General features: G+C 44.7%; 3 protein-coding genes across 3 annotated transcripts; 2 read left to right on the top strand and 1 right to left on the bottom strand.

Annotated features, from left to right (window-relative positions):
* Positions 1–916: 916 nt before the first annotated feature.
* Positions 917–1,579, bottom strand: LOC149768116 (uncharacterized). Its single transcript, XM_089929947.1, has one exon. The coding sequence runs from the start codon at positions 1,577–1,579 to the stop codon at positions 917–919; it is 663 nt and encodes a 220-aa protein (XP_089786073.1).
* Positions 1,580–4,724: 3,145 nt separating this feature from the next.
* Positions 4,725–9,947, top strand: LOC103705157 (flavin-containing monooxygenase FMO GS-OX-like 4). The gene is made up of 7 exons (XM_017842277.5): positions 4,725–5,622; positions 7,205–7,275; positions 7,662–7,814; positions 7,927–8,009; positions 8,602–8,737; positions 8,828–9,001; positions 9,600–9,947. Exons 1-7 carry the CDS (start codon positions 4,860–4,862, stop codon positions 9,777–9,779), a joined length of 1,560 nt encoding a protein of 519 aa, XP_017697766.5. The 5' UTR covers positions 4,725–4,859; the 3' UTR covers positions 9,780–9,947.
* A 187-nt stretch (positions 9,948–10,134) lies between these two features.
* On the top strand, positions 10,135–18,143 carry LOC103705158 (BAG family molecular chaperone regulator 7). The gene is made up of 3 exons (XM_008788780.6): positions 10,135–12,118; positions 14,724–15,008; positions 17,628–18,143. Exons 1-3 carry the CDS (start codon positions 11,399–11,401, stop codon positions 17,859–17,861), a joined length of 1,239 nt encoding a protein of 412 aa, XP_008787002.3. The 5' UTR covers positions 10,135–11,398; the 3' UTR covers positions 17,862–18,143.
* The last annotated feature ends 3,272 nt before the right edge of the window (positions 18,144–21,415 follow it).

Below are 21,415 nucleotides of genomic sequence, written 5' to 3'. Positions count from 1 at the left end.
CATCTGAACACATGATGAACAATAGGGGAGAAAGGGGGCAGCCCTGACGCAACCCCCCTGCCGACACAAAAAACCGAGATGGCGTCCCGTTCACCAGGATAGCAAAAGAAGGGGCACACACACAGCCCATCACCCACCTGATCCACGTCTCAGAAAAACCAAAACTCCGCAAGGACTGCTGCAAGAAATCCCATCTCACCCTGTCATAGGCCCTCTCCATATCTAGCTTGATCCCCATCAAACTCCTCCTCACCGGAGCCCTACGAAGATCGAACATAAACTCCTGGGCAATAAGTACATTGTCAGAGATACTCCGCCCCTCCAAAAAGGCCCCCTGCTCTGGGCTAATCAACCTAGGAAGAACACACCGCAATCGGGCCGCAAGGATCTTCACCGTCGCCTTGTACATGGTCGTACAAAGGCTAATCGGACGAAAGTGACTAGGCTCCGTGGCATCCTGCCGCTTCGGTATCAAGGTAATGAAAGTCCTCTGCCACTCTGCTGACATCACAGCTGTGCTGAAAAACTGCTGTATAGCCGCCGTCACATCTCGACCCACTATCATCCAATATCTCTGAAAGAATAAGGGTGGAAAGCCATCCGGCCCTGGAGCCTTGTCCCCTGCGAGGGACCTCACTGCCTCTCTGATCTCCACCTCCGATACTGGTCTAGTCAAATCTGCAGTCTCCTCCTCTGATACCCCTACCTCAGGCGAAAGGATATCCACTATGCTCCCACCTGTAGGCTGCTCTGTCCACCTGGCCCTGAAAAAACTCTCCATAACCCTCTGAATCTTCTCCGGATCCTCCGACAGCTGCCCCCCCTCATCCCTGATAACTCTGATTCTGTTCTGATGCCTCTTGATAACTGTCGCCTGGTAGAAAAATCTAGTGTTTCTATCCCCCTCCACAATCCATTATACCCTCGATTTCTGTCTCCAAAAAATCTCCTGCTGTCTAAGAAGGCCATCATGCAATGTCAATAATGATCTGAGCTCCCCCATCTCCCCATCCGCAAGGCCACCCCCCTGGTCCTCCTGAGCCTGCAACCTAGCAATAGCCTCCTCAGACTCCTCAATCCTCCTAAAAATGTCTCCCACCTCCTCACGGTTCCACCTCCTCAGCCTCCTCCTCGTCAACTCCAATCTACGAGACACCCGATACATGGCATCTCCTCTAACTGGTGCACTCCAGGCCTCCCTCACAATCTCCCATGATCTCGGATAACAAAGCCATATTTTCTCAAATCTAAAGGGAGATCGTACTGGAATATAAGTGTCTGTACTCACCAGTAATGGATTATGATCCGACGCAATCCTGGGCAAGTGGCTCACACGATGATCCGGGAAGCACTGAACCCACCCAGCGGTCGCACAGGCCCTATCAAGTCGCTCCCAAACTCTCGCCTGGCCCTGCTGATTGTTGCACCATGTAAACCTGGAACCGGAGAACCCCAGATCTATCAAACCATTCGATGTCAGAAAGTCTTGGAATTCCCTAACCTTCCTCTCATAAGAGAAAGGCTTCCCCCCCATCTTTTCCTGAGGATCAGCAATGCAATTGAAATCACCAGCCACCATCATAGGATACCCCTGACTAATCAACTGAGACGCCTCCTCCCACAGTCTCCGCCTCTCCCTGAAGTCAGTACTGGCATACACTGCAGCAAGCACCCATGAAACTCTGCTGCCCTCCGAAATCACTACAACAACCTCCTGTGTACATACATGGAACACATCCACCCTGCAAGAGCCCTGCGCCCAAGTGACTATAATACCACCCGCCAGCCCCTGGGACTCCACTGCATAAAATCCCCACGACCGGGGAACCGCTCTCCTAGCCTTCTGTAGGCTCCTTCCGGATAGCCGGGTTTCAAACAACACACATATCTCCGGACTATGCAACTACACCATCCTGCGGAAAGCCGGCGCAAAAGAGGGCTTCCCCGCGCCACGGCAATTCCATAAGATGACCTTCATGGGTCACCCAAGGAAACATCACAACCCCCTACCCCGGGGCTGCAATCATGAAACACAGCATCATCATTAGTCCCTTCACTCTCCGAGCCTGCCATCCTCGCCCCCTTTGCTGCATTCATCAACCGAGCAACCATTCGGTGGTGCTCCTTCCCGCCACCAGCTTGTGCCAAATGGCACCCACGGTCTCCAGTAGCATCCTCATCCACCACAAGTTCCCCTGTCAGCCCCTCTCTTACCTCAATGTTGGCAGCATCACCAAGCTTGATGGAGCCTGACTCACCCGCCACCTTCTTCCCCAATCCCAAATCAGAAGAAGGGTGGTTTGGTAGGATCGGAGCAACCTCACCGCTGTGCCCCCATGTCGCACGGCACACACCTTGCTTCGGACTATTCCCCACACCACCTGGAGCTTTTACACCAGCATCCGAACCAGCCGCTCCACCATCGGACTCCACCATCAGACCCTTGCCGGCACCGGACAACCCCGCCGCCTTCATCTCGGCCGAAGCTGCCGCCGCTGTAGGCATCGGAGCCAAACGCCTCCCAAACGACTCCGCTCCCCCCGATGCCTGCGGACCATTGCTACCAGCCCGGAGCACCTTTTCCCTCCGGGGAGGCCGGCCGCGCACCGTCGCAAGAGGCGGAGGGGAGCTCTTGGACCTCCGGCGGAAGATAATCCCCGGCCGCCCTGGCTTCACCACAGAGGGAACAGAGAGAAGTTTCCCTCCCGTGGACGAACCTCCCATCTCTTGGCCCACCGTCTTAGGTGGGCTCCTCGCCCGTTTAGACGGACTCGGGCTCGGTCCACCCGAGCACTGCCCAACTCCGGAACTGGGCTTCCCCACACCCGGGCCCAACTCGACATCGGCCTGCCCCTCCGGCTTCTCTCCCAACTCGGCACCCGACTCGGATTCGGGCGCGAGTTGACTCGGTCCTCCCGTGGCCGCTCCCAAGGAGACGTCCTTCTCCGGTGTCCGCCGGCGAGCCACCTTGGTTGGCTTCTGCCACCCCTCAAGATCCACCGGAGAGGTCGCCGAAGACGAGCCAGCCCCCACCACACTCGGACCAGGAGAGGAAACTGTGGGCACCGAACTCTTCCCCGCCCTAGGTTCATTCACCTCCTTCCTCCGGCTAGACGGCATCGGAGCCCGTCGGAATTCGGTCCGGTTAGTGACCAGCCACGGACCATAAGCCCGCTCCACCCCCCCGGATCCCTCTTCCTCCCTGACCTCCTGCCCAGTAGCCTCCATAACCTCCTTCTCAACACCAGTTTTCCTCCCCTCCTCCATCTCCGTTTCCTCCACCGCCTCCCTCGCCGGAGACCTGAAGGTGCACTGCACCTCTGAATGGCCAATCCTCCCACAGTTAAAGCACGGTTCCGGCAAGTTTTCATACACAAAACCTTGCCAAAATTTCGTCTCTACCCCTGCCGAGCTCCCCATCATGAAGGTTCCCGGTGTGAGCGGGGCGGAGCCGTCCAGCTCAATCTTCACCCGAGCAAAGCCGAACCTGCTACCCTTCTCTGTGAAACCATCTAATGCCAATGGGTTGCCGGCCCTCGCTGCAATCCGAAGGATAGTTTCCTTCTTCCAGTAATCCAGAGGGAGACCCGGCAAGCGGACCCAAACAACTACACGCCCGATTCCTCCGGCAACCGGAATGAAATTGGGCCGCCACCGTTCCACGGCCATCATCTGGCCGCCGACCATCCAAGGTCCATTCCGCAAAGCTGCCTCCCTATCCGCCTCATTTGCGAATCTGATGGCCGTGAAGCCCTCCGCCAACGGGAAACACCCAACCCTGTAACCCAGCTTCCCGACTCGTTGCATCTCCCTCGCCACCCACTCACCGGAAACGATCCTCCCCAAGCTCCTCACCAAGACAGTGGTGCTTCTCCATTCCAGACGTGCCGCCTCCAGCTCCTCCTCCGGCACCACCACCACCTCAGTAAAGCGGTTCTTCATTACCTCTAGTTCGCGGGGAGAAATCCGATGGCTCGTCCATTCCGGCTGCCTCGTCGCTCCCCGCGACGCACCCCTTGCCACATCCGCCCACGACGGGCCCATCGTCGTAGACTTGGGAGCATCCCCACCAACCTTCCCCACCTCCGGCGACTCCCGCCCAACTCCAGGACCGACCATGGTCCACACCCCACAACTGTTCGACCTAACTCCCCACAGATCCCCACCCCACCCGCACTAATCTCAAAGCTCCCCACAGATCACCACCCGGCGATCACCTCCCCACAGATCCCCACCCCACCCGGCGACCTTTTTTTCCCTCCGGGGTGCCTCTCCTTGCTCCTCTCTCTCTACTTTCTCTTATTGAGAGGTTCCTTTCTGGCCAAATTTTTTCCTTTACCTTGACCATGAAGTGCCATGGGATAACCTTTTCCTATTCTGCTCTTGCTTGACATGGTAAACAGTACTGCCAAGCATTATCTCAGTTATTTAATCAGTTTTTATCTATTTTTGTTGCATTCATGCATTCCTGTTGAAATAATATACTTGATGGCTATTTATTTTCTTATTTTTTTTTAAGTATTTTATATTTATTGAAATTTTTTATTAGAAAAAAAAAAATCTCATTCACTGAATCTATCTTAGGCCTTTAAATGTATTGGGTCACCTCTGATATCTTCTCCTACAGTACTCGCCTCTTCCTGCTCTCTCTCTCTCTCTCTCTCTCTCTCTCTCTCTCTCTCTCTCTCTGCTAGCGCACACAGCCGCTACGATCCATGATGCACCAATACCTTTCGTAATCATCATAGCATCCAGTTTGCTTGCATCGATTGAACACATCCAGCTTGCTCGCGCACGTTGAATACGAGTTTGGTCTGTGGTCATCCTTCCCCGCGCTCACCATTTCTTTTTTCGGGGTGATGAATAGGAGAGATTGGACAATTCATCTCGCGGACCAAGACGCCTCTCCTGCCCCTTTTGACGCCTTCGTATTTAGACGCAATCCCTGGCGCTATTCCCCCCTGGCGCTGCGACGCCAAGGTTCCATCTCGCTTCGTCTCTCGCCCTCTCTATCTGCCATGCCCTCCTCCTCGCCTCTCGCTCCCCGCCACCTCCTCTCCGCCTCCCTCCCCCCGATGACCCCCCGCCGCGTCGCTGTAATTGGCGCCGGCGCCGCCGGCCTCGTTTCCGCACGCGAACTTCGGCGGGAGGGCCACCGCGTCGTCGTCTTCGAGCGTGGCGGTTCGGTCGGCGGGACCTGGGTCTACACTCCCGCCGTCGAGTCCGACCCCCTCAGCCTCGACCCCGCCCGCGAGGTCGTCCACTCCAGCCTCTACGAGTCCCTCCGCACCAACCTCCCCCGCGAGTCCATGGGCTTCCTTGACTACCCCTTCGTCACCCACCACCGCCGCGGCAACGACGACGGCGAGGGGGACCCTCGGCGGTTCCCCAGCCACGCCGAAGTGCTGCGCTACCTGGAGGATTTCGCTCGGGATTTCGATCTCTACGGGCTGGTCCGGTTCTGGACGGAGGTTGGCCAGGTGGAGAGGGAAGAGGACGGGAGGTGGGCGGTGAGGTCAAGGAGGGTCAGAGGCGGCGATGGAGGTGACGAGAGCGAGGTCTATGATGCGGTGGTCGTTTGCAATGGCCACTTTACGGAGCCTCGGGTCGCCGACATTCCTGGTACTCTTTCCTTCTCCGTCGATGTTTACTCTGTTCTTGACTTCATGTTATTGCTGAAGGATAACCAGAAGATTGACTCGTGTTAAAATGCTAAGACTTCATATAATTTTTTTTCTTGATGAAACCGTTCTAGTTATACAAGGAAGTATGATCACAAGCACTCCACATAATAATAATCTTGAAGTGAAGTTATTTCTGACCTCTGTTTCTGATTTGGGATGTTTCTTCCAGGGTGTCCCCTGTCCCTGATGAGAGAATCGGAATTGTTTTAACTAGAACATCATAAAATTACTTAAAGTTCACTTTGGAACATCCTGGTATCACAAATATTAGTGATGATTGGTGTTATTTTTGATAGGAACTTGTTAACTCTTTTCCATAGAGTCCTTGTCTCTCTTATATAGTCGTGGTCTAATGAAAATGTACTGCTATCTTTCGATGCTGGATTATTTTTTTCACTATTTCTTGTTAGGCAATTCCAGTTAAGAATGGAACGTTAGTAGGTGCAATAGCTAGGTGTCATAGACGTTCCATTTCATTTTTTTCCCCCTCCTTTGGTAAAATTGTTAATTTGGTATTGTTTTTCGTTCATTTTTGAAGTCGCATCTCAACGCATGCAACCCAGCGAGTCACTATATTATTACTTATATTCCTTCCTCGAGAAAACTCTTGTCTTGTTGAGGAAATTTTTTTGTCGATAATTTTACATCTTCATCATGAACTGCCTTTATGAAATCTTTTCAGTTTAGAGTCATTAAATCTGTCGTCTAATTGTTATTTGTAGAGTACTTCACCCTATTTTGGTTGCCTCACTTGAAAAAAAACTTCTTGTGTGCCATTGCATAGTTTTCTTTTCCACTTCGAGTGTAGACAAAGACGTTCCATAGTTTCATATTATTTCTAATTTATTATAATTATAGCAATGTTTCCAGAACTTCTGTGTAAAGAGTGGATAGAATTGATGGTACTAAGCTTGCTAAAGATATATGTGGCAAATAATTCACATTTATCTCATTTAATTCATTATTGTTAAATGCATATTATGTACCATGCATTATATATACATACATATGCATGCACAAGCATATACATATATGCAATTTCAAAAAATAACCTAACATAATAATTTTGTCAATTGTTTTATGGGTTACTGAAGCCAGTGTTTATGACATCCAACTACCCATTGATTTATGTTTCTCATATTAAATCCATTTTGCTGTTTCTTATGACTTTTACTATATCGGTTGGCACTAATATTACTTTTGCTATGTCTTCCACAAGATTCTTTTTTAAAAAAATTCTTTCGCCTCTAAAGCCCTACTCACAGTTTGACCAAATTCACTTGTTATTTAGAAGTGCTGCTTAGCAATATACATTGATACACCTAGAGAGGTAAGGAAACAAAAGATGATAAATGTTTTCATTGTTTTGAACTATCAAAAGTTTTGCTTATTATCATCAAAACCTTCCAAGGAAGTGCTCTTATATGTAATGCTGGACAAATAATCTATCCATATTCACTGTAGGGTTTCTGATTTGCTCCTTAAACTTGCTGTTGATCGGTAATATGTGATATTTTCAGGTATTGATGCATGGCCCGGAAAGCAAATTCACAGCCACAACTATCGTGTCCCAAAGCCATTCATTGACCAAGTATGCATTCAGCTAAATTTCCCTGAAGATTTATTCTCTCACAAAACATCATCTATAAAATGTGTTTTGGGGGAAAATCATCTATAAGAAGTCATTACAACATCCTAGATCAAGGTTTGCCATCTAGGTAACGACCTCGTACCAGTACCATCCTATTATAGTATCGGTACATTTGGTACAGGGGCTGGTTAGGACGTACCGAGTATTGATACGTTCTCTGTACCATATAGCGGTTCGGTATCGATACGGTGCAGTATGGTCGGTATATACTGATACTGACCGGTATGACAAATTTTGTCCTAAATAGATAATACTATCTTGATCTAGCTCCAAAAGATCTGCAAACTGTAGCCAGTGTCATGTCGGACACTTTATGTTTTTGACAGGTGGTGGTTGTAATTGGGAGCTCAGCTAGTGCTCATGACATTTCAAGGGACATCTCTGGATCTGCTAAAGAGGTTCATATTGCAAGTAGATCAGCACTTGTCGGAACTCCCAATAAGCTGCCTGGTTATGGCAATGTGTGGCTTCATTCCATGGTAAATATTCTTTCCCCTGGTGAGTCACGTGAGGGAGAATCGGGATGATCGTGTCCATTGAGTGTAATATTCTGAATGTAGATAAGTTCTAATGTCAGTTGAATTATCACAGGTAGAAAGTGCTAATGAAGATGGTCATGTGGTCTTTCAAGATGGCAGCTCAGTCCACGTTGATGTCATTATGCATTGTACTGGGTATGCATACAGACATTTGTTGCAGAATTCAATTCCTATAAAATCTTTAATTTTGGGTGAGGGATGGCTTAGCAAAGTTGATTATATAGCAGAGGGTAATAGAAGTCTTTAAAAATTAAAGAAAGTAGATGGTGGACTGTTCACATTGTTTAACATTTTAATTTGATTTTCAAGAAGTGAAAACATGCTGAAAGTTGTCAAAATGCTTGTTTTTGTTTTGCTGTTGGTTTGCTATTTGTTTTCTTTGCTGGATAAATCCTGACTTATATTGACAACATGCCTCAACCCTCTTTCTTTCAAAAATTATGATGGTTATTGTGGAAGAAGTATATAGTGCTTAGAAAAAGCATGCACTAATTTATGTACCGGTTTTTATGTTAAAAACATTCATAGACAAGCTGAAAGTGTGGCATGATGTAAGCTTTAGCTAGTTTTACTTCTGCTGCTTACACATCTCAGCTAAGCATGTGATCTTATATTGTTTCAGTGATTTCAAGATATGCTAGTCTGGCACTTATAAATAAGTTTCATAAGGACAATATTTGGATGATATTTTTCTTATGATATTCCACTTTTCTTTATTTTCTTTCAGGTACAGGTATAGTTTTCCTTTCCTCAAGACCAATGGTATTGTGAATGTGGATGACAATCGTGTAGGGCCTCTCTATAAGCACATTTTCCCCCCAGAGCTGGCCCCATGCCTTTCCTTCATAGGAACACCATGGAAGGTGTACTTCGTAGATATTTTTCTGCTTCTTTTTCTGGAGATTCCTTCTAAGGCACTATAATGTTGAACATTATCATAACCTTGGTGCCAGGTGCTCCCTTTCCCCACGTTTGAACTGCAAAGCAAGTGGGTAGCAGGTGTTTTATCAGGACGGATCGCACTTCCAACCCAGGAGGAAATGATGGAAGATGTGAAAGCCTTTTACTTGCAAATGGTAGTTGATGGATGGCCCAAAAGATACACACATAACCTCACAAAATTTCAGGTACTTATGCATATGGACAATCATTGAGCTGTTGAAATTTCTGAAAAACCTGGCATTATTAGGATAATGACATGAGTCTCAGGGATTGCAAATGGATTCGGGTACCATTCTTATTGCCTCTTTCATGATCTTTTCTATGGGTAGGACTACTGTGAGCAGTCTAAACTTCGACCCTTCTTTCTTTCTTCATTTTCAAAAAGGGGAGGAGATATACTATTGCTATAGTATGCTGCAAATTCATTTCCAGGCTTTTATCAGAGTTCTTCCTGTGAGGACTCTCAATAATGGAAACCGAATGTTAAGAAAAAGAATGCTTTTAGGATTAGCAAAGGTAATCTGTTATTTCGTAAAATCTTGTGCATGATCATGTTTTTTTCTATTTCTGAGCGTCTAAAGCTCTTATCCTGGCTAATATATAGCATTAAGTGAATCTTTTTTCAGAAAATATAGCATGAGTTAACTTTAATCAAAATATACATACCATTAGATTGTCATCAAAATGAGAATGCAGAGAACACCCAGTCAGTGGCATGGAAAATGTTGGCCTTTTGCAACATTTTGCAGGTCTTCTGACCCCACTTGCTTTCCAATGTTGCAGTTTGAGTACTTCGACTGGCTTGCCCATGAATGCGGATACCCCGCCGTGGAAGAGTGGAGGAAGCAGATGTATGAGGCAGCTGCAGAGAATAGAAGAGACCATCCAGAGAGCTACCGAGATGAATGGGATGATGATCATTTAGTTGCAGAAGCACAGAGAGATTTTCAAAAATTTTTATGACCACATTTTGTTTTTGACAATTGTTTGCGTTATTAATAACTATTTGTAGAAATATGTATTTCGAGCTGGCATTGGTTCGGCTTGACATTGTTTCTAACAGCTTGATCCTGCTTGATTGGTGGGTAGCTTGAACTTGAAGATATATATGCCGTTTCTTCTTGGGTTTAATACATGGCTTCCTATGTGACCTACTTCCATTGCTTTGTAATATCACCTCGTGTATAAGTGGAATATTTCTTTTGGTGGTGCAGGTGTGATCGTGTATCAGGTTCCTTCAGGCCTTTTTCGAGTTCATTTGGAACAGTGTACAAAAACATGTATTTTTTTTTTTTGGTGAAAACGGCAATTCATATAGCTCTAACCTGAGTACATCCTGCCAAGTCAAAAGAAAGTAAAGAGTACAAAGGGGGCGGGAGCTCTGCTCTGGATGTCCACAAGAACTCCCCGAAATGTCGTGCAACATAGGAGGCGACCCAGTCTGCAGCCCTGTTCGCCTCCCGAAAAACATGTGCAACCTGATGCTCGCCTAGCTCAGCAACCAGCTTGCGAATATCGCAAATAAGTGGGTGACCATCCCCATACCGGTCAGCACACCGAATCCACTCGATCACCGTCGATGAGTCTCTCTCAATGTGCACCCGCTCAGCACCGAGCACCCGTCTCGTATAGGTAATCCTCTCCCAGGCAGCTCGAAGCTCTGCCCCAACTACAGTAAGACCTGGTACATGACGACCCCCTGCTGCAACCAAGCGACAACATGTATCACGGATACTCTTCTACCACTGGACCGCGCTCTAAAAGTAACATTCCAAAAAACTTTATCATCTAGGAAAATACCGGATGGTTTAGTGGTGGCGTAGTTTTTCTTAGGTCAAACATCTTTACAAAAAGGCTAACAGAATTGCAAACCAGATGACCTAGTAAAAGACCGGATGACTTTGTAAAAGGCCAATTACTTTGGAGATGTAACTAAAGTGTTTCGAGTTTTATTTATTTATTTTTTTTATACATCCAGTGAATTATCTATTTTAGTAAAAAAAAATATTGATTTTTTTTTTTACTAATTCATCGTCCCCTGCTTTCCTCTGACCACTTCGCCACGTCGGATTCTGTGCCCACCCTTTTCCAGCGTTGATCGATCAATGCAATACTTTTCTTGGGCCGTTCGTTCGTCCAATAGCAAACAATTCTCGTGCGTCTCATCCCACGGGAATAGCCCGTCTCAGAAGTTCTCGCATCTCGTTCCAACTATCCCGGTCTTTTTCATCAACGCATCGGCTTGAGCCTAGTTCCTTCTCTCCATGCGTCGCTGACTGCATGCTCAGGTCGCTCTTTGAATCTCCACAAAAGCCCCTCTCTTTCCTCGAAATCACTCCTCCAACCGTAATGTATACCAGACATTTCCGTAATTTTTCCAAACATGGAGGTTGTACTGCTTCCAAACGGACCAGAAATATGCGGCGATCCGCCCAATCCTCGTTGCACGCTGCGCCCAACTTTCCATATTCCAATCCGCCCTCCTCTCCTCCGCCATTTCTTCTTTTCTTTACCCTGCTCTTCATCTCCTTCTCTTCCCACAATAACCGTCGTCTCCTCGGTCCTTCTCTCCCTCTTTAAAAATGAGCGGCTTCCAGCCATTCGACCTCCTCGATCCTTCTTCTTCTTGTTCTTCTCTCTTCTACAGAGAGACCTCCTTGTTCTCCCGGCCAAGGGCTCTCTTCCCCTTTCCCTCCCCTTTCGCGGAGGCCGTCGAGCTCGTCGAAGAGCACCTCGGCCTGAACCCTAGCCCAAGCCCCCTCGATCTCCCCCTCCAATGCCTACTCCCCTTCCCTCCGCCCATCTCCCCGCTCGACTTCTTCGACAGCGCGGCCGATCTGATCCAGATCGACCGCCTGGCGCTGCCAACCGCCGTCCCCCGGCGGATCCAGGAGCGGGCGGAGACGGAGCGCTGCCTACGGAACCTCAGCGACCGGGTCGCTGCACTTGAACTGGGGTTTGACAGGGCCCTGGGCTCCAGGATCGACGCCGGTGACTGCAGGTACAAGTGGACGACCGAGATCAAGGGGGCGAGGGGGGAGGGGCGCGATCGGAAGTATAAATTGATGGCGGAGACGAAGCGAGGGTTAGAGAGGAATGTCAGGTGGACAGTGGAGATCAAGGGGAAGGGGGAGGATGAACCCATGTCCCACACCTACTCGTTCCACGCGTCTACGGTTCCGGCTGGGGCCAAGCATGATAAGTTGGAGAAGGTGAAGAAGAGCAACAAGGGGGTGGGGAGCACCGCACGGGTGGTGGAGATTGAAGAGTCCTCGAATCATAGGCCCGTCACCTCAAGAAAGGTCCGTCATCTTAGCTCCTTTTAATAAGAATTTGTTTTTTCACTTACTAATTTTAATTTTTCAGCAACAGTTATAAATTTATGAAATTTTATTGGATTATAGTTTATAATGCTTCTTTTTAGATGCAGATAAAAAAATGGACGCAAGACAGTAACAATCAATGAAAGAGATAAGATTGTTCACTAGACTTGAAAGAGATAAGAATTTAGTTTGTAACTTGGCTTGTTAGAGCAATTGATGGAAATACTAGAATTGGGGATTTGAAAACGAAGTTAGGCATAGAGATGAAAGAGATGAGTGAAAGTAGGGACCTGCAGATGGTACACTGAAAAGAGTAGAGACAAATTATAAGCCAATTACTCTATGGGGTAATTTAATGAGGGATAATAGAGGAGTTGGTTTAGGTCCAATGTGACAAGATGGATTATTTGATATTCATAAGGTGGAGATTGGTCCATGGTGAGCACCAAAAGCAATCTTGGTCTCTTCTATTATCATCTCTTGTTGTTATTTGCCAAAAAAAAAACCGTATTCAAAAAATAGGCTTCCTAGGCATGAGGTCTTTAGGTGGGCAGTCAATGTAACAACTCAACTCGTTAATGCATGAGGCTTTCTCTCAAAATTTGTTTTGATTAATTGCTGGAAAATCCAGATTACTACAGTTAGGTGTTTGTGTATGCTAAATTAGATGTATAAGCTATGATGTCAATATCTGGTTCCTTCCCAAACCAGGTTATGGAAACTTGTACTGTGATGGATCTTACTCTGTTGGGAACTCAACAGCTAGTATTAATGACATTTTTCAAGCTAATACAAGCACAAGTACTCGTCATGCACAGAATTCATTGCAACGACTACTTTAGAGACTGAGGTTGACTATAAAAGTTTGAAATTGTTACTGATTGTGCTGGCTTTTGCTTGCATTATCGACCATCATCGGTGCCACCACCGTGCCCAAAGTTGATGGCAAGTATAATCAGCAGTCCCTGGAATACTTTCCAAAATTGCCAATATTAACTTTGTTAACCATTATTTTAAGGCTTTATCTGATTTCATGGGTTGATGAGGAATGAGCAGTAGTTTTCAAGGAGTGAAAGAATTTTATTGTTTTATGTACCAATCCACAAGAAAAATTCTTTGCAATGAAATCTTCATGCAAGATAAATTTTCAAACCCTAAGGAAGTTATTATTGCAAAGTACTCTTGTCTCTTTCTAACCTTTTTTCAGTTTAATGCATTTAGGACTGATTCACAAAGTCTTCTTGTCGCAGATAGTCAATTGATTGTCCCAGATAGTCAACTGATAGTCACTACCAGAAGTGTTACTCTGAGAATATATGAAAGTGATATTCTTGCCATCGTTAATTTATTTAGTTTGTGGTTTGGTGATTGTTTTGCTTTTCAATTGGCATGAACAATAGATGCCTGATGTACTATTGGGAAACCGTCTCAGAAAAACTGGTAGCCAAGTTTACAGTTATGACTACATGAATTTGAAAATTAATATGGTACTGAGAAATTGTTAAACTGTCTCATGAAAAAAAAAACAAAGAGAGGAAAAGTTTTTGCCATTTCTACTCTTGTAATCATTTATTATCAGGGTGGAAGTCAGAGCTAATGATCAGTTACAGGTTTAAGAATAGCCATCTTCATGCCATATTATGTGTTTTGTGATAACAATTTTACTAATCATGCATCGGAACATGAATGACCATGCTAAAGCAATTCCATGACTTTCTTAAATGTAGCTTACCTGAGTGTACTAATTGCAAACATTTGATAAACTTGTTTTTTTTCTTTGTCAGTGCATGCCATATTTCAGCATGATATTACCATGATACTTGTATATGCCAACCCTAAGTCACCTAATGCATGATATTATGATACTCTAATTATTGGTCATGCAAAGGTTCCTCTTATATGGTTTCTATTAATGTCTTTGTTGACAATCTTGAGTAGTGTCATCTGAGTTGTATTTAATATTTATTGAGATATAACATGCTAGTCTGTCATGCCATCAGGAATAAATTTATAATCCACTATGTTAGTACAAATTTATAATCCAGTATTTAATATTTATTGAGATTTAACATGCTAGTCTGTCATGTTAGAATGTTAGTACAGATTTTCCAAAGTAAAGCCACCAATGCTGATACAAATTGAATGCCCATGAAACATCATCACATCAGCATATTTGATTTTATTTTTAGATAATGTCTCTACTTGCCAATTTCTCACTGTTCAATGCTAATATGTCTATTCTGATCTTCTTTATAGTTTAAAGTTATAAGCTTGTGAACTTATGGTCATTTGTATGTAAAAGGAGTTCTGCATACAGCAAATTGCTGTTACCGACTTGAATGGATGAAATGCAATGGTGGCTAGATCTTAAACCAGCAAGCTCTGGCTATATATGTGGTCATCTTCTGGATCAAAGTGACTACTACTGAAATGACAAACTGAAAGAAATGATTGGCTAGTTAAATTTCAAATTCTAAAAATATGTTCAGTATGACTGAAGCAGTTAAGCACTTTTAATATCATCTTGCATTTCGTGGATGCCTTGTTAACAATTTTCAGATTGTTTTTCCTCCTCTCTGTTAAGGCTTTTTCCAAGAGGTCTCATACCCAAGAAAAGGGTAAGAAGAAGGAATTATCACCACAAGATGCTGCAATGTTAATTCAGATGAGTTATAGAAATCATCTGGTCCAGCGTTCTCAAGTACTTCGTGGACTTCGGGATCTGGCAGTGGCCAAAACCAAGTTGAAGGAGATTAGGGCCTTATTCAACAATTTCTCTTATCGTCAACGTATAGCTATTGATGCAGAAGAACGCCAAAGGTTCTCTGAGAGAATTATTATTCTCCTCCTTACAGTAGATGCCATTGAGGTACTGTTTCTACCATTCTCAAAATCTATCATAATTCTATTTTTTAACTAATTAAATTTCTTCATATGTATTTATCTAGTTGTGTTGTGGACTGAGAGGTCTTTGTGTTGATTCTGGCCACTCAATTATGTGCATGGAACTCAAATTGGTTTAGTGTCACTATGGGCATGTTTGTTTAGCTTCATTTTACTTCATAGCCCATATTAGTATTCTTTCCTACCACTATTAAATTTTATCTATTTCTCTTCTCAAACTTTCCATCCAATCAGCACTGTTCACTGTGTGCATTTTATTAATCATTGTATCTCGTGTCTATTGAAGAACCTTGCTAGTCACAACATGGTATACGCCACAATGGCTAGCTTAAAACATCTTGCTAATTTTCATCAGTGACATGGCTTAAATAAAGATATGTTTCACGATTTGCATGTCTTTTTGACAGATTAGGAACTAACACTGCTGAATCAAAACATTTCAGTTTTAATGGCAGTCTCTTGTAAAATTAGGAGACTGCCAAGTGTACAGCTGCACCTTGAGTTGAAACCATTATGTTTGTCATAAGAATGATCTAAGGAGAAGCATCACTTGATGACTTCACATTTGTTTGTCTCCTTCCCCTAGAAAATGGTGATGATATTTCTAAGCACACTGAGAATGAAATCCAATTTTTTCTTCTTGAAAGAAATGCTTCTTTCATGATCCTCAGGTGTTTCATTTACATGTTTAGAAAGCACATGAACAAGCTTTTGGTGTTGAAGGTGATGTAACCCTAGCTAGATCTTTCATCTTATAAGATAGACCCCTAGACCTACTCCTTTCCACCTGATTTTTGATCTATTTACATGGTCATTGTTAAACAAGAAAATTTTTCCTTGACTATAACCACCTTTCCAGACTTTACATTGAAGTTAACTGCAAACCGTTGTATTACTTTTCCTTGTTTTTCCACATCCTCTTCTAAAAGTTATTCACCTAAGGCCTTCATTATCATTCTCTACCAGGTCTATTTCCTAACCAGAAACTCTGATTAACCCAATTATTGAACATAATTCTTCTTTATACTCTCATGTTTGCCAATCCCTGTTTAAATTGTCAATCCTTATTCTTTTCCATAGGAAACTTCTTTTTCAGCTACAGGTCTTCGGATAATCTGTTTAGGTATGGAGGATAAGCTTTTGACTAGCTAGAATTGATTCAGGCACTCCTTAGGAGTCGCAATATCAAAGTTTGAAATAATTTTTGTTTTATTGCGATGTTGGATCTTCTGTGCACTGGTAAATTTACATCTAATATTTAGTAGATGTACCATCTTTTCTTGATAAAATAAACAGGACTATGAAGTGAAGTGTGGCTTCAATATGGCGCCATGAATATCACTGAAAGCTCTGTTTTTATATTTTGTTGATGAGTGAACCTACTTTATAATTTTGAACTACTACTTCCAAATTAAGCCTCCAAAGGTAAATAATGTAAAAGCAAATAGAACACTGCATTATATTGTGAAATCATAATCTAAATTGCATTTAGTTGTCATGTTGAATTTGACTTCAAGAATCTAAATCCATTAGGAAGAAAAGTGATTATGGTTCATGTCAAACAATAATTTTGACCAAATCATTTCATGTATTGTCGTACTGAAATTTTTATTGTGTTTTCATGAACAGCAAGTAGATTTAGTTAAAAATATTGTCATTTATTCTTAACCTAAAAGAGAAACCAAGTGAGAGTGGATCACATATCTGACTATCCTTTCAGAGATTTATGAATAACCTATCCCTATTGTAGTGTTTATCATGGACATGGACCAAAATATTTCATTGATGATGAAGAAATTGATATTAGGGACTTAAAAATGGCTGCCTGGAGAGAAAGGTCTAAAAATTGCATATTATACATGAAGTGAATCCTATTTTACAAAACATATTCAAGTGTTTATTGAAAAGGAAATAGTTGTAGAACACCTAAACAAACAAGGACAGTGATATCATCCGGACATGCATGTGGTCATGCATGTTCCATCCTTTTTTTCACTTTTGTGAATTGTGCAATAACCTTTCTGGTGTGAAGTGTGATGCATGGTCAGCTGCAGTCCTTTCTCATGTCTTATAACTCTCTCTCTTTCTCTCTCTCTCTCTTCTCACTCTATGTGTGTGTGTGTGTGTGTTTGTCTGTCTGTCTTGAGAAATCCATCCAGAAAGGAGTCTGGCAGACCCTTACTGCAGAGGCTGAAAAGTAGCTATTCCCTTTATGTACTCTATTTCTCTGTTTTGATACACATCCATCTGTTATTTGCATCCATACAAAAACAGTCTTTTGTGTTTTTGTTCCTTGGTTTCTAGGGGCACAGGACTATATAGAATGGTACATTAAGTTTTAGAGTAGATAGCATAGTGCACCAACTCAGAGTTCATGGTTTTTGTTATTGATTAGGGCTTTAGTATAGAACCAATTCCCATGACTTTGGATCACTGAAAAGAAGCTCAGTCATGCTTTTTTTTTTCACGTTCTATTGCCTGTTTTTATGGTAAGTAAATCAGTAAGCTCAAGTTGGTGTCTGTCGACCCAAGACAAATGGCTTGTGCTCAATCTGACTGCTCTTGCATTTGCTTCTCTTTTTAGGGCTCAACTTTAATGGTTCGGGCAGCAAGGAAGTTAATGGTGGAGGAGCTGGAGGCTATGCTGGATGTGGTGGATCCGCAGCCATCTGGGAAGTTGGGTTCGATGAAGCGCAGAAAATTTGATCTGCCTGCTGGTGGTTCCATCTTAGATGATATGGCTGTAGGTGTGGCACAGGTCGTCCATATGCTTAACCAAGAAGATAGCCAAAGCAATGCATCCCCTGACATCTTGTGAGCTGGCCACTCCATTTTCTAAATCTCTGGAAGATTTTCCCTCAAAAAGCAGGGAGAGAACTTTTGCAGTTTCTAACTATTTTCGAGCATTACAAGAGTTGTGCTGCTTGCTTTGCTATTTTTTTGTAGTGTGGTTTTAATTTCATTGGTGGAACTATTTGGGAGGGTTTTGCTAGACCTATTATGTCCTAACCAAAGCAGCATATTTTCTATTTGCCTCTTTGTCTGGAATCAGGTTGGTCCTGTTACCACCGTTTTGGTGGTAAACTGGTCGTCACCAGAAGATGCTTCCTTGGACTAAATATGTTGCTTGTGTAATTAGTTCCTATTGCTGTGAATTGATGGTAGGTGATATCATTAGACAGGACAGTATGGAAACAACAGGAGATAATCCAATCCCAAAAAATGATCAGCTGACTTTATCGTCGATGCACAGGAATTTGAAGGACTGGACTGAAACACACTTGGCAAAGATCCGAACTGCAGAAAGTCACCTTATCTACACCCATATTTGCATCCCATGGAACATGGAGTCATCTTGATATCAGGTGCCAGAGTTCACCCCCACCCTTATTTTCCCCTTTCGAGGAAATGGTATATTCTCCTTTCACTATTTTATAACCTTATTGGAGCTCTCTAATATAACTTATTTGTTTGTGTGCATAATCTATCAGGCAAGAAATAATATATCTTAGTTAAAATCTATATTTTTATATTTTATTTTTTTAATATTATTTATTTATTTATTTGACCTCTCGTGTAGGGGTATTTTGCTTGTTTCATCTAAAAGGATGGATGTTGTGCTTCTCTTTAAGAGGGTTTGGATTGTATCTTTCGCATGAAAGAATGATTAATCTTCTTTTACATCATTGTTCATTAGATCATATGTTGCATAGATCTCAAAGCATGCTAAACTCTCTCATTCAACAAGTTGCAAGGATCTTGAAGTGATGATTCGCAATCCATCAGTGAATTTGTGTGAAAGAAGTTGATTTTTTCTTTTGCGCTAAAGATACGACCTCTACCCTTTTTGAGAACCTTCTGATGGTCCTAAAATGATATTGTAGGAAAACTTGAGTGATAGTATATGTTGTGGTTCAAATTTGGCCCGAGGGTGACCACGCTGGAGGAGTCGAGGGAGCTGATGGTGAGTAAAAGAAGAGGACGAGCGCCACCTTTCGCACGGCGGTGGATCTACACAAAGCCTCACTGGTAGGGTTTCGGTGAGGATCCTCCGACGCTCAAGTTAGAGTGGGGTATATTTAGTCCAGCCTAGAAAGGTCCCTCTTACGTTACCTTACGGGGCTATTTATAGTCCTTGTAGAAGTATTCAGGTGACGGAGGTATGGCCCATTCCCATCATGGGAGGAGATGGTGTGCAGTCAGAGTTTGCTTGTGGCGCGTAGTATAGTCCGTTCTTGGGAACGATGAGGCGTTGATAGTCGTTGCAGGGTATAGTTCCTGGTTGATATGTTGTGGCGTGGCCGACAAGCAAAGCATGGTGTGGTGAGGCTGCTGCAGGGCATGGCTGCAGCATGTGGATGACGAGGTCGGCCTTCTGGGGTCGGCCTTCTGAGCTCTGCCTTCTGGGGTCAGCCTCCTGAGCTCAGCCTTCTGGGTTTGGCCTTCTAAGCTCGGCCTTCTGGTGTTCGGACTTCTGGGGTCGGCCTCCTGAGCTCGGCCTTCTGGGTTTGGCCTTCTGAGCTCGGCCTTCTAAGGTGGGCCTCCTGAGCCCGGCCTTCTGGAGTTCGGACTTCTGAGCTCGGCCTTCTGGAGTGCGGACTTCTGAGCTCGGCCTTCTAGAGTTGATCTTCTGAGGTGGGCTTGGCCAAAATTGGGTGACTTATACCGAAAAATAAGACGATCCATTTTGCCTCCCATCATTTGTCCCCCGACTTTCGAGTCCGAGGTGTCTTTTGTCTCGGACGAAGGAAGTAGTCCAATTGCTGATCGTCCTGTAATATAGCCAAGTATCTTTGGAGAAGTATGTGCCGAGTAGGGTGTACTCTCGTGTAGTTGGAGCTAAGGGCTTTAGGCCGAGCTGTTCAAGCCGAGCTAAGCGGCTCTGCTTCGAGGTCGACTTCAGCGGCCCTTTTTGGCTTGTAGTCGACTCAGCAGGGAGTCCACACTTAGATCGGGGCACGTCGTCGCAGAAGGCGTCGAAATAGCGTCAAAATGGCATCGAATTGGCATCGAAATGGCGTCGAATATCCTCGAATTGGTGTTGAATGTCGTCGAATTGACGCCGAAATGACGTTGAAATGACGTCGATCACTTAGATGAGCTCGAGGGCAGAAGAGCTCGAGTACTTAGATGAGCTCGAGGGCCAAAAAGCTCGAGTACTTAGATGAGCTCGAGGACCGAAGAGAGCACTTAGATGAGCTCGAGGACAGAAGAGCTCGAAAGAGCTCGCGCACTTAGATGAGCTCAATCACTTAGATGAGCTCGAGGATCGAAGAGAGCACTTAGATGAGCTCGAGGACAGAAGAGCTCGAGCACTTAGACGAGCTCGAGAATATAAATGAGGGGGCGATGTTGGGGATGGAGATACCTTTTGGAGACATATTGACAGCTGCCGAGCTTCGAGGTCCCTCAGGACTTGGCTCAGCACCAGCTGGGAGTCGTTGGAGGCCGTTAGCGGTAGGCGTTGAGCTCTGGGGCGCGTCGCTGCCCCCCGAGGCCGCGTCGCTGCCCCCCGAGGTTGAGGAGCCATGATCATGCAGGATCCATGGCTACCCAAAAGCATTTTCTTTTGCCAAGCCGGACCGATCTCGTTGTTGCCTTGGCCAAGAATAGTGTTGTAGACCGAGTTGACGTGGGCTACGAGAAGGTTTAACTTCATAGTACTTTCTTGGGGTGGAATCTCCTGTGAATCTGGCCAGAGAAGCGCTTTTCCTTTGGAAGGCATTATAAAATAAGGCATCAACCGAGCTCCCATTATGTACTAAAATCCTTTTTAAAGTCTTACAATGATAAAGGAAATAGCTACAACATCATTATAAAGAGGGCTCAACACCCTTTTGGTCTTCATCGGAAAACGAGATGACTTCTGCAGTGCACAGATGCTTTGAGGAAGCTCCTTCTCCCGAGCTCGATGCTTCAGGTGCCTTTACTCACCCACCCTCTGATGGTATTGATGATGCCCGCGATAGGTCAGTTGTCATTTATCTCCTCACGCAGTACTGGATTTTATTCCTCGGGCTCTCTCCTGTAGGCATGATCACGAACAAAACAACTCAACCGATCTCGGCGGATAAGTGCCTCGATCTCATCACGGAGCTCATAGCAATCCTCTGTATCATGGCCGCGATCTCGGTGGAAGTGGCAGTACTTGTTCGAGCGCTTCCGTGCTTCCGCGACTCTGTCGGTCGCATCCTTAATGGAGGTCGGAGGTAGTCCTGATCCTCAATTTCTATGAGGATCTCTGCTCGAGTAGATGTGAGGGGAGTGTATGTCTGAAACTTTTGGAGGGGAGACCTCAGGCGAGCTAGGCTCTTGGGCCAAGAAGGCTCTTTCTAATGCTAGAAAAATTTGCTGCTTGGTTGGGAGCACTCC

The sequence above is a fragment of the Phoenix dactylifera genome, chromosome 3 (genome assembly GCF_051530095.1).
Source record: "Phoenix dactylifera cultivar Ajwa chromosome 3, Ajwa_hap1_PhDact_Kaust_v1.1, whole genome shotgun sequence".
NCBI classification, from domain to species: domain Eukaryota; kingdom Viridiplantae; phylum Streptophyta; class Magnoliopsida; order Arecales; family Arecaceae; genus Phoenix; species Phoenix dactylifera.
The sequence above is the reverse complement of the archived record's forward strand: the minus strand, read 5'-3'. Positions and strand labels throughout refer to the sequence as shown.